The 15588-nt window shown below is 48.5% G+C and overlaps 1 protein-coding gene across 8 annotated transcripts in view; it reads right to left on the minus strand.

Annotated features, from left to right (window-relative positions):
- Nucleotides 1-241: 241 nt before the first annotated feature.
- Nucleotides 242-15588, minus strand: part of TENM3 (teneurin transmembrane protein 3) — a gene marked incomplete at both ends in the record, with an annotated part of 409334 nt that continues 393987 nt past the window's right edge. For all 8 annotated transcript variants that reach the window (XM_084232543.1, XM_084232542.1, XM_084232541.1 and 5 more), the window contains 4 exons: nt 242-997; nt 3053-3183; nt 5954-7565; nt 11011-11307. In XM_084232543.1, the coding sequence (XP_084088669.1) occupies nt 242-997; nt 3053-3183; nt 5954-7565; nt 11011-11307 (2796 nt within the window). The remainder of the gene's footprint in view (nt 998-3052; nt 3184-5953; nt 7566-11010; nt 11308-15588) is intronic.

Below are 15588 nucleotides of genomic sequence, written 5' to 3' on the forward strand. Positions count from 1 at the left end.
CGATCACCTTTAAGGTCATTCAGAAAAGAGGTTTTTTTTTTTTGTGGATTTTTTTCCTCCAACAGCAACTGTCAGTCTCCTGGAAGGCTCTGCGCATCGGAGAGTCCAATTCGGATTGTGCTACAGACAAATCTGCGCAAAGGGATGGTGGAGGCTGTGGGGGGGCCGTGAGCGCACCCGCGGGGGGCGTCTTCCCTGGAGAGGGTGGCCGCGCCTCCGGCAGCCTGGGGTGTGCAGGGGGTTACCTCTTGCCGATCTCGCTTTGTCGGAGGAACTGGATGTTGTTGGCGCTGTCGGCCAGCTCGGGGTACTGCTCCACCGAGAGTACGTAGTACCCATCGTAGCCCTGCACCTTGCCGGCGCTCAGCAGCTGCCTCTTCTCGCCCTCCGTCCAGAGGCGCGCGCCCTCCTCGCCATCCCGCACCCGCTGCTGCTCGCGCGCCCAGGCCCGGGCGAGCGCGCGCTGGCGCGCCTGCTCCAGGATGCGCGCCTTCTCCTCGTCCAGGGTCATGCCGTAGCGCACGTGCAGCGCCAGCGCCCCGAACTGCATCTCCACGTCGGCGAACCTGCGAGTCCTGCCGTTGACCACCGTGGTGGACTGCGACACGGTCACGTTGATGCCGTTCTCCAGGGCCTTGCGGCCGCTGGTCAGCCGCAGCGTGCCCAGGTCGCTCTCGGGCGTGGTGGTCTTGATGAAGTAGTGCGTGTCCTTCCCCTCGATGGTGAAGTGCAGGTTCTCCAGGTAGAAGGCGTTGTTGAGCACGGCGGCCACCTTGATGCAGTCCTCGTTGGCGATGTTGAGCACGTTGGTCTGCACGCGGCCCTGGCTCACCGCCAGCATCACGCCCTTGCCGATCAGCGACTTGACGGTGGCGAACCACAGCCACGACTGCGCGCCACCGCCCCGGCGCCGGCTCACCTGGACCTCGGCCATCTTCCCCAGGGATAGGAAGGCCTTGGCCTGCCGCGCCACTTGTTGCTGGACTCCGAAGATGGGCTGGAAAACGAACACAGCACAGGGAGGGGCACGGTTTAGAGAACTTCTGCAGCGCTGGGTTGCCGGGGAGCCGGCCTGCCTGGCAGCGCTCCCACTTTTGACACAAGAAAAGGGGTGGGGGGAGTTGGGTGCAGAGCTCCAGAGCAGTTATTAAAACCTCAATCGGCTCTTTGGAGATGAAAAGGCCTTCAAAAGCCCGGGTAGAGGAATGCACTCAAGATCCCCTCCCCTCAAGCTGATCCAAATGAGCTCTGAAATGTAAAAAGGGGTAACTCCATCTTGTATTAGTGGAGAGGTTTTCAGGCTCTAATGTGGGCAAAATATTCATGTTGTGCCTGCTTCTCAACGTTTTTCCCACGCCCACCCCATCTGGGGAACCCGGCTAATCAGGGCCAGCATCCCAAGAGAGCACGGACCCAGCACAGAGAAAGATCTGAGAGGCTGGGATTGCTCTGGGCTCCATCCGGCCTCCGGTGCACACGCTTGGCGGTGCGTGCTGCCATTTGGGTAAACTGGCCTCTGTCCTGGTGAACGCGGCCCTGAGCAGGCCCGTGTCCCCTGACCGCAGAGCTGAAATGTACCAGGAAGAGCACACAGCCGGGCAGAGGGAGGCCAGTATTTATGACTTTAGGAAAACATTCATTTTTCCTAGACTTAGGGACAGTCGGCCATCTACTCTGGCAAGTGTTTTACATCGAGGGCATCTGAACGCTGCCATTTCTTATGCTGCCAGATGTTTGCCTGGCCAGCGTCTCCCACACGGAAACATCTGCTTGATTTGTAGCACTGAAAGAAGCATTTGTTTTCCTGCACTTGCGGCCGCCTCAGTGTTTTGTGGGCGATTCCTAAGCTGTCCTTCTGGTGCGCTGCTCTCGACTGAGAATCAGAACCATATTTATAAGGCTGCCTAGGAAAAAAGTTGGCAAGTCCATTTGTATAGTAAGGCGGAAGTGTTTTGCGACATGATGGGAAGTCAGACACAATCGGGACGGGTGGGCTGAAGCGCGCTGGGAAACTTCAGGATGTCTGAGTGGCCCTTTATCAGTGTAAAGAGATTTGCACTTAAAAATGTGAAAATGGCTCCCAGGCCCTGGGAACACGACTGGTTTTGCTTTTCAAATGTAAAGGTGACAACTGAAAATTGAACTGCTTTTATGTTAAGTGGGAAGTCCCAGAAAACAGAGGTACCGGCACTGTCCATACAGTGTGTGTGTGTGTGTGTGTGTATGTGTGTGTGTGTGTGTGTGTGTGATGTGGCTGCATTTTCCCTTTGTGTTCATTGAAATGATAGGAAATTGCTGGGAGTGGGGTGGGATTACTCTTTCTGAGAAACTCTGCACTCCTTACCATTATCGGGTAGCCCAATTTCTTGATCTTTAATTATTCTTGCTGTCAGCTAGAAATTCTGGTATTTTGTGGCGCTTTCCTTTCTGATCTCTGAATGACGGCAATTAGCAGTGCCATTTTCTGAAATGGCAGCTTTGACTTTGCAATTTTCCCTTTTACTTCTAGAACAGTGGCGGGCTTCCTGATCCATTATACTGAAGACAATTCCATAAACACGGAGTGGTAGGTGGCGCCTTACTTACCAGAGGACATTTCGTTCTCATTTTAATCTTTCCCCAAGAAACACTGCTCTTATTTGGAAGAATTTGGACTTTGTGGCATTGTTTGGGGGCTGCTACATTTGTAACATGGATCCCCTGCCTTCCTGTTTATTGTATCTTTGTCTTCGGGTCCCAAGTGTCTGAAATCTGCTTTCCTGGGGTTCTCTGTAGAAACCCCATGTTCCAAAACAAGCTTCTGCGTTTTATTATTTTTGATAATGCCTATGTTTTTATGAGCTTCACTAAAAACAGACTGAAGCCTGTTTAACAGCCCCCTCGTTGGCAGAAGAGAAATGCAGAGGGAAGTGTTTGATTCCCTATGAGAGTCAAAAAAATTAAAAATTATCCTTGGTACAGTTTCCACCAGGGTGGGTCGATTAAACATGGGTAAAGAAGACACGCATAAGCCATTTATTGCCTTTTCATAGTTTGGCTTTTTGTTTCTTACCGGCACATCATCCCACTGCTGACTCTTCACTAGCTCGTATGAAGGCTCCGTTAAATCAAATTTGGGAACAGGGAATCCAGGAATAGCATTGTGCAGATGGAAGCCAAATGTCACCAGCCAGCTGTTAACATCTAGGAGAAGAACGTTCAGAATGAAAGGTGCTTGAGTTTATTTTGCGCTTTCATAAATTCAAATTCTTACTTTAAAGGGAACCCCACGTTCACAAACAATAACTTGAAAAGGAGCCCAGGTTTGCCCTTCATCCCACAGTTCAAAACCTGCCCTCTATTTTTAGACACGGAGACAGGCCCCTCCATAGCAGGACGATGACAAGGGCTACGGAAAATGCAGAGTTACAGATACTCAGACGGGATGAGCTGTCAGGCAGGCGCGGTGGCTCCGTGTGATAGTAACAGCGACACGAAAAGGGTAATGACTGCGCCGCGGCGCAAGGACACGGTGGTAGCAGACAAATGAAATTTGCTCTGTCGTTAGCAAAGGCTGGTCTTAAATCGAAGTATGTTATTAGCTTTCAAAAGTGATTGCCGAAGGATATACAGACTTCCACAACCCATTTTCTATTAATAAACTCCCTAAATGGCGAGTATTCAAATCAACAGTTGATCCTTAATCAAAGATGAATGCTGAAAGCTGGCACAACTGGCTAAGGGCACTGGAGCTGTGACTACCATCAGTTCTGACTTCAAAGGCTCACTGTGCACAGGTGGAGACAAACTTTTTTGGGGGAACGAACCTGGAAACCTTTAAAATGGTATTTTAAAATACTGCCATGTGACTCCAAAAGCCATTAAGCTCCGAATAAGGCTTTTATTCTATTCTGGAGGTTATAATGTTACAGAACTACTCAGCAGGCTTGCGGCTTTATGAGTACAGTTGGGCGTAGATTATTTTATATATTAAGCACATTGCTGGGAAATTTGAAATTGCATTTCACCTAATATATTTTATGCTGTTCTATCTCTCTTTTGATGTTTTTCAGAAAATGCTGCTATGGCATTCCCTGCAGTCCATGTTGCTAGGAGAGCATGGATTCAGGAGCTGTGGGCTTTCCAGCCTTTCCGTCAGCTTCTGTCAACACCTCTTAAATAACCAGTGGTAAACTGCTTGTCAGAATGATGGAGAGCCACTTGTTTCCCACTTCCTTCTCTAGGGTACCAGCCCTCACCTCATTCCCAGCCAGAAGGTCCTTTGTCCAAAGCATCATCTGGCAATAAGACTGGTGATATTCTCCCTCCTTTAAAGGGAAGGGAGGTGACAGCGGTGCTGATGCTGGTGGACACGGTGATGGTGGTGCTGAGATAAACCCCAAATTCACAAAGGATCCAAGGTGATACTTTCTTTGAGGGGGAATGACAGTGTATATAAGCTTTCAGGGGGGTCTTATGTTTTGTCCAAAATTCTTTCTCCTGAATGGTGGAGGGTTGGGGGCAAAGGTTCTCCTGCTATGAACAATGTGTGTGTGACAGTGAAAACCGAAGGGTCTTAGGTGTTGGGCAGTATTGCCAAAACATGGGGCTCGAATGTGGATATGCGCTGGAAAACGCTCAATGGGAATGCCATAGGATGCTGCTGAATCAGGATGCTGAAAGAAGGTCTTGCAGCTGGCTCCCATGGAAGAGAGATCTAAAAAGCTTTAGCAGTCTGGGAAAGCTGGAGGCAGCTGTGCAATGAATAGGGGGCAGCATGCGGAGCGCTGTACTGAGAACTGAGCAAACAGACTCCTCAGTATGCCTCAACTACGGAGCAAGAAGAGAGACAGCCTGGAGCTGCATCTAACGAGCCGAAACGAAGCAAAACAGAATCCTCCCCACCCCCAACCAAACCAGACCCTGTGCAAAAAAAGAGAAAGGAAAGAACCTTCCTCTAGGAAACACACGCATTTGAGAGGTCAGTCATGGTTGTGTGTTTCAGGAAGGCAGCTGGAAGCAGGTTTCAGAATCCTTGGTTGAGCGAGCGGGAGGAGGAGTCAACCCACTAAAGGGAGCTACAGTATTTGCTATAGGAACCTGGTCTCTGCGTCACACACCTGCTGGTTCTGTGGTGGTGGAAGCGGGATCTGATCTTAAAAGAGTAGCATGCACTCAACTTGGAAAGGTCTCAAATCTATACCTTGAGAATCCTCCTCCTATTGGCAGAAAAGTGAGTGTGCCCATCAGTGGTGTCATCGTGTAAGGAATGCTCTAAATGGCCCCAGGAGACAGTGGTATAGAAACAGGACCCTTTGGCTCAGCAATTGATGGAGGAAATGGTTCCATGTGGGCCCTGGGGTGAGGGCAGTGAAGAGAGAGTTTAACTGTTCTTGGGGGTGACATGGGGACTCACACAAGGCTGGGTTCAAACTTATGCTCCTTCACATCTTAACCCAGGTATGAAAGAACAACCAACACTGCATGCTTGGAAGGTAGTCCCTATTTAATGCAGAACCGAATAGATTACTGTATTTTAATACCATCAGCTAGGCATCCTCACCCCACTTTATTAAGACTCTGACTCAAAAAAAATGGTGTGACTTGTCCATAGAGCCACACAACGTGGAGGAGTTGAGTAAGAACCCTGATGTAGGGACTCCAATTTCATCACTTTTTCTGTGCATCCTGCATCACTTCCTTTCAGTGACTGCATGTTGCGTCCTTTCAGAAAACTGCAGCCTTGGGCTCGGCAGGCAGAACACAAAGGAACAAACTATATCTCAATTTCCCTTTGGGCTTTCTTTATGGCTTTTTTTTTCATCAAGAAATGAATACATGCAAAAGGCTAGGCATTGGGGTTTGTGCAAGTTAAATATCGAGTCAAAGAAAGCAACTCCAGTTATTTTGCGTGTTCATCTAATGATCGAAGTGACTCAACGCTTCGAAATGAAGATAAAAAGATTACGCTTACCTGTGATGTAGTCTTTCACATCGTGGATCTTGCTTGCGGGGTTGTTATTCCTAAACATATACAGGTTAAAAGGAGCTGGGTCCTTCCCGATTCTTTTCCAGATTTCTATGTCAGGCGTAGTCCATCGTCCTGCCAGAATGTCATAATCTCTTTCTCCAAAGTGGATTAATTTTGTGAGCGGGTCGTATAAGCCCCCGTGGAAGCCAATGACCAGCTGAAAGTCGATATTGGAGTCAAAATAGATCTCCCCGTAGGCGGTGTACTGAATCTGCTTGAGCATAAGCCCGTTGCTACTGAACACGGCCAGCGGTGTCCCCGTGTTATCGCAGGCGATGTAGAATTCGTCCCCACTGCTGATTTCCATGGCAAAAAGGTGTCCTTGGAGATCGTAATAGAGAGAGGTGATTTCTGAGCTGGAGTGGTTGTAGACGTGCGTAATCCTGGTGGGGTAAGTGAGGTCGGCATAGAAAAACTGCAGATGTTGGCCCAGACTGGTCTTGCTGGACACGCGCCTGCCCAGCCCGTCATATCGGTAGATGACAGTCCAGCCGCTGCCTTTGCTGTAGACGCGGGTGAGCAGCCCCTTGGAGCTGTACTCGAAGATCTCCGTGCCCCGCTGCCGCAGGAAGCCGTCCTCGTCCAGCCGGTACTGGACGTCGCCCAGCCGCGTGATTCTGTCCCGAAGGTCGTAGCGCAGGGGTGTCAGGCGCGCGCTGTTGCTGGGGTTCAGCAGGTGAAGGTTCCCGTTCAGGTCGTAGTTGTAACGCCACATGATCTTCTCATTCAGATAGACGGTCTGCAGCTGGCCGTCCACGTCATACTCGTAGCCATACTTGGTGGTGTTGGCAAAGGGCCCTATTTTAATCTCCCTCTTGGTCACCCGGCCCATGTTGTCGTATTGAATTGTAATCCAGTACATGAGTGACCTGAAGATCTCGTACTGGATCTCCTTGATGCGGCCGTGGGCATCAAAGTGCTTGGTGTATGTCATCACGGCGGTGGAGATGATCTGGTTGATGTCATAGTAGATGACGCCAAACTTGCCAAACTGCTCGACCTTGCCCGAGATGTCATCGAACTGGTAGAGGTCGATGGGCAGCGGCGTTTCGTTGATGACGCCCTGCATGCTGGTCACTCGGAAGCTGTTGTCGTAGCTGTAGTCGAACCTGGCGTTCACCATCCCGTCCTCGCTGAAGCGGAAAATCTGCCTGTCGATCAGGGGCCCGATCTGCCGGTAGCGGATGGTGCAGATGAAGCCATCGCTCTGCAGGTTCACGGTTTTCAGGACGCCCGCCGTCTCGTCGTAGGTGAAGCTGACCCGGGTGCTGTCGTACAGGATCTCGGAGAGCCGGGTCTGCCTTCTGTATTTGAACAAGACCCTGCGGCTGGTCCCCAAGAACGCCGTCTGCAGGAGCAGCCCCTCCTCGTTGTAGTCGGTGATGACCGAGGCGTTGCTCTCCGGGGGGTTGTAGATGTTTCGGTAGTAGCCGACCGAGCGGATGGTCTGCATGGTGTGGCGGGCCACGCTGGGCATGGTGATGGCCGACAGCCGGTCCCACATGTCGTACTCGAAGATGTACTGCCGCTGGCTGTGGAGCAGGAGCACCATGGACTGCGGAGAGGGCACAGGTATTAGCCAGGGTTCAGGAAGGGGAAGGCAAAGCCCATTCAGTGACCGTGCCATGGACATCCCACTGGAGAAAACAATTTTCGCTTTAATTGCATTATCCTTGACCTTACATGTGGTTAACGAGTCCCTGCCTAATTTGCTTGGATGCTCTTTGTGAGGGTGCGGCTGTCAGTGGCTCAGAATTCACCAGGTGCCCGGGTGACACCTTCTCGTCCCAGGCTGCCTGGCCAGCAGATTGTCAGTGGACTTGGACAGCTTGCAGGCCAGGCACGAGCAGAAGCGTTCGAAAGACGATAATTCAAGGAGAAAATAGCATTTGGGAAATGCAATCCTACCCATAATTAGCAATTATTTAGGAAGGTGGATTCCCCCCCTCATTTGATTCAAGAGCCACTCAAATCATGTTTTAATTTCCAGGGCATTGGGGGCGGGGAGGAGCAAAGCATTCAGAGTATCATTTTATGAAGAAGAGACATAAAATTAGCTCAGAATGGATCCTGTGTACATACAGGCTCAGTGTCAACAAACACTGCTGAATTAATCATGGTGCATAGCGCTGTGAATGGTTTCCCAGGCACCCCATCCAGATGTGGGTGGTGGTGGGTATATTTATTTTTTTCCTCTAAATTCCTATGTGGCATCTGTAATGACAATACACATCTTTATTTTTACATTTCTTCTTGTGAGCACCAAACCTGATCTGTCCCCCAGGGGCTGTGAGAATGGCTTCTGGGCTAACACACCGTTTGGTGCTAAATTATGAAGTGAATAGATACATAAATAAAAATAAGCTCGGCTTATTTTGCAGTAATTGTGGCAAGACAGAAGACATTCATTTATTAGGCCAACATGAGCGAAGGTGGGCCCTGAGGCTGGTTAAGTGGAGCTCAGAAGTAATCCCGGGGTGTGGGGGGGTTCTTTCCTCTGAGAAAGCTTCCTCTAAATCCTGTCAGGCCAAATGGAATGAGAACAACCAGGAGAACGGTTGGGTTAGGCGCCCTCCTGGGCCGAATTCTTTGCTTTTAACACAGAAACACATAATCCCTCGTCCAAGGCGCAAGCTTTTTCTCTTTATTGTCCATCTTCAAAAGCAGTTTGCAAGATTCAGACTCGCGGAGAATCTCCTCTGTGGGCCTATCTAGGGGCGATTTTTCTAGGCAGCCCATGTAGTAAATGTCTCGAGAGCTGTTCTTAATAGTTTGCCTTCTTCCAAGAAAAGCTCGGGCTGCTGCTGAATTCACAGGGATTAGCACCTAGTTTTGCAATCATTTAAAATTCTATCTCATGGTCCTTACTAAAATCTGACTGGTTTTGCTCTGAGTAGGTTTTGCCTAAGTCTGCTTCTTGCAGTGAGGACATGGAGGCGTCTGCGTGGATGTTGGGGGTTTGGCAGAGAGAAGTACCGGCTGGCTCTTCTGAGCCTTGTTCCGTGAGAAGGGGATGTCAGGGCTGCACGCTTCTCCTTGGCTCCCCTAAGGCATGTTTCAGTCACACTGTGATCACTTCTGTCACTTTTGGGGATCTGGGCAGCCCCCCCATTCCTTATACCTCATTGGTCTTTCTCCATTTCCCTTCCCTCTTAACCTCGGTTGGGTGATCAGGGCGCTTACTCTGTGACTGTTCAGCAAATAACTGCTGGAATGACCTGAGAGCCGGCTGATCACCCTGGAGGGAAACTGTGATCACCCTGGAGGGCCAGGCAGGGTCCACTGCATCCAGGGCGAGTCCCTCCAAGAGTACAGGTCAGCTAGCAGGGACCCCACTGGCACTCTTGCAGACTGACATCCTACAGTGACGTCTGAACCCCGATGCAGTTCTCAGGAAGAGTGGTCCGTGGACAGGATTTCTAGAACTACACGAAATAACCAAGTGCAGGGGGTGGGATTAGAACCAGGACTTAGGCAGAACACAGTGGACAGTGAGTCTGAGCGGGCGAGCACAGCAGTGACCTGGATGGGGGTTTCTGGAAGACGGAAGCTATTCTGTGTAAGGTCAGTCAGGAGGAGGCAGTGGCTGTTTGAGGAGCTAAGAGTCTAACTGAGGCTGTGATTTGGCAGTGGAACGCCCTGAAGGCTGAGGGGTCTCAGAACTCAAAAGGAAACAATTTTCTTTCTTTCTTTTTTTTTTAAGATTTTATTTATTTCTGTGTAGAAGAGCTGGGGTGTAGGCTAGAGGTGTGTGTATGGGGAGCTGGTGAGAGGATTCACCAGAGATAGAGTGGGGAGCAGAACAGGCAGCTCTACTGAAACACATTGTCGAGGGGAGCAGCGGGTGAGACAGGGGAGGTCTGCTGAGCCATATGCGGGTTAGTCCCTGGCCCAGGATCGAACTCAGGCCTTCGAGGTGGGCCTTTGTGGTGGTGGTAGCGCTGAGACTTAACCCCTAGGCCACCAGGGAGGTCCTGGAAATCATTTTCTAGTGTTAAACGTCTAGAAGGTAAAGGAACTACTCCATGAGTAGGCTCACAGCTGGATTCCATTTAAGAAGGGAGTTTCGGGGTATTCATGCTTGCTGTTTTCTCCTTCCCCCCTTATCTTTCTCACGTCCATTTCCTCTTGACACCGGTCGCTATGCTGCATCTCACATGGAACAACTCAGCAGTACGCCCGCCCGCGTCTGTTATTTGTTTTTTTGGACGTGCACGTCATTCTGAAGGATGGGGAAAAACCCAAGCGAGGATGTGCACCTTTTCCATGTAGAAGAAAGCAGAGATGGCACATTTCAGAGTCCCTGAAAGGCGGCTTTCTAAAACATAACCTCTTTTGGTTAATAATGCATAAACAGGATCCACTTGCTTTTTATGGTTATGCTGCAGCGCTGCCAGCAAGAACACGAACTGACGGCTTTGACTGCGTGAGCGGAAGGCTCTTCCATAAATGAAAGAGCGAGCAGGGAGATTATTTACAAATGACTTACACGCTCAAGGTCTAATTTGTGAATGTTGTGGATGTATAGGCTTGGCAGGTGGACAGTGTCACTGCTTGTATGTTTACAGCATAAATCACTTAAAAGGTCTCCGGCAGTAGAACTTAACTAAGGAGAAACTACTTGGCTAATGTGCAAATTCATCATCGTGGTGGCACCGTGACTTATATATGGAGATTTGGAATAATAAATGGGGCTCAGCCACGTGCTCCTGGCCCCCCATCCGAATGCTCCGGGTGACTGCTGAGAAACCCTAACCATTGCTTCCCTATTTTTTTTTTTAATATAGAAAGCTTTATTTACTTCTGTTAATTAATTTTTAATTGAGGTACTACTAGGATCCCCCCATCGGGTAATGCACCCCCCGCCAAATCTCCCCCATTTCACCCCATAAGTCTATTCTGCTCCTTTCCTCTTGTTCTTACCTCTCCTTCAGCCCCCCACTTTCCTATTTATCTGTATTTTCCATTTCCCTATTCTGAAGCTTAGGGGACAGGCCTACCTTTTCTAAGTACGTGTAACTCCAGGTTTTACCATCAGCGAAGACGCGAGACACAATCCTCCCCTGGCTGTCATAATCCACTTTCTCGCTGGTGGTTCCCCGCTGGATGCTGCCGATCTGACCGGTGGACGAGTAGGTGACATTGACGGCCATCAGCTTGCTGCTGGGCAGCCAGAGTGTGGGGTGCCCCGACGTGTCATAGGCGATCCTCAGCAGGAACTTGCGGTGGTCGTCGTAGATTTTCTCCGTCTTTGTCGTTCGATCAAAGTCAACCGAAAGGAGGTTTCTGCCGTTCACCTGTTACAACACAAGCAAGACCACGCAATGCACCACGTTATTCCAGGACCAGCCCCTGATTACCCTTCAGCGTCCCCACTATTGTTTAAACACCATTTATGATGATTGATTCTCTTTGTCAGTAAATTAATTTAGCAACTTCTTGGGTACAAGTGCAAGGCAGTAGATTAACTGCTCTTTTAAAAGGTTTCATTAAGCAGAAAGACAGCCTGGCATTTGTTCAAAACCTTTTCAATTAAATATTGTAAACTTAAGCAACTGATAAGGAAAATCCCAAAATGGACTGGCTTTACAGTCTGAAGATACCAGGGTGGTGAACACGACACCTCTGTAAATTACTCCAAGGCCCTCCCTCATAAGACATTGGAAAATAATTGCTTAGTAGATTAATCGTGGCTACATTAAATAAAACAGTGGTAAATGGGACTGTAGCCTTTCGAAGAGCAGTTAAGTAGAAGTTGGAACCCACATTATTGTAAATTATTAATGAGCTTAAATAGCAGGAGGTTACAAACACACTCATTGCTTTGGGCCAAGTGCTGAAATGTCACAATTTTTTAGAACGCCTTTTTGTTTGATAACATCTGGGTAACTGGCAGGGACTTCAGATCTTTTACTACCACATCTACATGGTCTGCCTATTGTGCTTAATTTACAAATCTAGCACCATCTTGCTGTAATGGGGTCTCAGTGTGGCTCTGTGCCATGTCCAGAATCTCTGACTGCGTTTGGCTTAGCTGTCTGTGATCCAAGGCAGGCCCCCGCCGGCGTCCGTGACTGCAATGGCAACGTGGCCCTGATTCAATTCTGCTTTACAAACATCCTCAGTGTGCTGGGAACCCCCAGGAGCGAGACCAGGGCTTGTCTGTTCTCTGGCCTCCTACAGCATCTTTGTGGCGGTGGTGCCTTGAACACCTTAAAAAGCTTCTTAACTATTCCGGTCGTTAAAAATTCACACGATCGTGTCCTTCTTCAAGAATGGGCTGCTCCAGCTGATCAGTTTTAAACTCTCTGCCTCTCCAAAACCATATCCAAATACATGTGTATACATACGTGTGTGTATGTGTGTGTGTGTATATAGTTTAATGTATACACATGTAAAATCTGGAGTAAAACCAATTTTGCGTTCTATCATCAACAATAAGTTTCAAGGAAAAAGTCTTCTTAAGCTCAAACTTTCCCACTTCACTGCTCCAGGGGAATGCTGTGAATTTCATGGAAAGACAGAAGCTAAAAAGAAGACCCTATTTATCTTATTCAGCTCTTACAGACAAAGAGGGCACCAAAGCACTCAGAGAGACGATTCCCAGAGCAGGGGGAGAGCGAGGCCTGGGTGCAGTCAGGGGCTGTGCGTGTCCAGGGCTGTCCTTCAAATCCAGCAGGGTGGGCGTGGGGGCCACGCAGTATCACACAGAATGTGGGTGGGTGTGGGTGGGTGGTGTGTGTGCTAGGGCAGGAACTCAGGAGTCAAAAAGTCTGACCTCCATCGCTGACAGACCCAGAAGCAGCAAGACAGGGCTTTTAACTCGTCAGGATCTGTTTTGTTCATCTGTAAATAAAGAGGTTGCCCCGAGCCTTCAGATGCCTCTGTCACTGATTTTGATGTGATTCTGCCCGGCCGGCTGAACTCTGGGCTCTCCCTGTGGAAATGTCCGCTGCGACTTGCTCCCGCCTGACACGAATTTTGTGAAACTTTCTAAGTTTCGGTTTGCAGAATGCTTTGCATACCTTGGACTGAAGCTGCCAGCGAGTATCAAGCTTTGACTTGAAACCAAATTAACTCGGTGCTGGACTGGCAGAATCCAGTTCTTCAGCTTATATTTGCACAATATTTTGGGTGCCGTAAGAAGAGGTTTTGCACCATTTATATGGCTTTTTAGGGCTGTGTTTCTCAGATTGTGATTTAAAAGGAAAGAAGAGAAACCCCTGATCGTGTGGGTTTGCCCTCTTTTTTCCTTCCTTAGCCCGTTTCAGGCTGCAAAATAAGCAGGCAAGATGGAGGGCGTGGGTCCATGCTTGGTCCTGCCCATCTGTTTGTATTTCACTCTGTATTCATTCTAATTTGTATTTCAATTCTTTATTGCTTCCTTAATCCTCCTTTATCTTTGCAATATTTCCTCTGGTTAGAGCATAAGAAATCTGGACTGCAGATCTGGTGTAGTTATTTGGTTACTGAAGGGAGAAGCAGCCCCCTCTTTTTCCTGCCTGCACCCCACTACTGCACTCCTAACCATGTCTTTGATTTGTGATCGTGGCTACCCAACTCCAGAGCATCCAGGTGAAAATCAGGTGGTGTCATCCAGTGGCCACTGTGTGAGCCACCGTATCTCATAGGCACCACGTGGAACCATCTAGAAGTGCTGGGAGACCAGACATCTGGATAGAGGTTTAAGTTTTTTTTTCATCCAGACAAATAGCACAGGCAACGCCTTTCTTGTCTTCTCAAACTGAATAATGAGGAAAGAATTAGGACATGGCTGTGCTTTTTCCCACATGCCCCACACAAGTTAACATGTTAGACCATTCTGACTGATTCCAGACCCCAGTCACTGCTGTTCAGTATGTAAAATTCCAAAGGACACCAAGAGCTCTTTTGTTTTCTTCAGCCCTCCCCAACACAACCTCCTCTGGACACTGCACACAAAGTGCAGAAAAGAAGGGGCTTCCCCACTCGCTACACCCATGGGGAACCATAGTGACTACAATTTGTTAGTCTTCGGACACTCATAAGGCACCCGCCATGTTCCAGCAGCCTCGTAATAAATATTTTTAATAGAAAAAGATCAAGTGGAATCAAATAGTTCATCTACCATGAAAACCTTCTATCAGATCCTTCCTGCACCTTGGCCATGGAAGAACCCACCCCACGCCGGAGGGTAAGGGGTCACCCTGGATTTCTTGGTGAGGTTCAGCATGTCTTTTAAGTGAGCATGGAGAATGCCCATGTTCCAGGCCCACACCCAGGACGCCTGCCACTAATCATGACATCACTCTGGGGGCAGGAGGGGGTTGTGACCACGTGTCCTCTGGAATGCTTGGAAAGCTAAGGCATGATCACGTGAAACAGCCTGGATGTGGAGAGGCGTGGAGCACAATTGGATGAGGCTGGCTTATGCGGGATGTTATGCAGGGAAGTGAGGGCTGGCTCATTACCCAGCACACTTGGTGACAGTATCACGACTCCCTTATGTCCCCGTGAGAACATCAACTCGCTACAGATTGTTTGTGTCTCTCCACACGCCGGCAAGTGCTAACTGCATCCCACGATCTCACTCTAGGCTGCGCCACTCAGATTAAAGTGAGAAATAGGAGATGGCAAATGTGACTGGCATAATAAGATTTAAATATGCGATCATATTTATGTATGCCTCTAAACACACTCTGGTTTTCCGATTTCCAGAATTTCTGTATAAATTATTCACTCATTTTTTTTTTCCTTTAAGCACCTGAACTCTGGGCAAGCTTAGAAGATGAAGCTTAATATTAGGATGTTGAAACAATTTTTGGTGACTGATGAAGGTCTGGTTCCAAAGTCCAGCACTGAAAAAATGAGGACTAGTTAGCAAATATTATAAGACAAAGACAAGCAACTATGATGCATTTTTTTTGGTTTTTTGTTTTTGTTTTCTTAATAAAAATGTGGCTATAAACAAGTAAGCGACGGAGCTGCCTCATCGTCACTTGGCTGCATTTTCCCACATCACAACGCCATTTGCTCCTGAAATTTCATTTCCTACTGGCTCCACCCTCCCCCCCAAAGCATCATTTCTCTAAAAATGCTTTCCATGTTGCTAGTCTCTTCTATAATTTTTCTGTTTTTAGTCCTTGTCTTTTTTTTCCTTTTAAAACTATTCTATCTAGTGTTACACCTATTATATCGATGCAATCCATTACAGGTAGTGCTGGGTTTATTTAGAGCAGTCAAACATTTGCAAGGAGGTGCTATTCGTCTAGTCTCTCTCTTAGCAAGCTCTTGATGCAACGAAGTAATCCCTTTTGTAAGGCTGGCTCTTCCTTCTTTTCTCATTCATTGAATAAATATTGGAGTGTCTACCTTGTGTTAAGCACAGAGCTGAATTTAGGTCAATAACTTAAAAATAAAAAGAACGTCCTGCTAGGAAATAATGATACGTAAGAGAGAAGACACGCTGTTTCAGGGAAGGGGGCTGTGCAGCGCGGTGGCCTTTCTGCCTGATTTGCTGGTCCCGGTGGCCTCTGGTGCGCTCCTTCCTCCTGCCGTGCCGACTCTGGCAGACTCCAGGTTCAGTCCTTAAACCAGAT

This window comes from Talpa europaea (assembly GCF_964194135.1).
Source record: "Talpa europaea genome assembly, chromosome: 4".
NCBI lineage: Eukaryota > Metazoa > Chordata > Mammalia > Eulipotyphla > Talpidae > Talpa > Talpa europaea.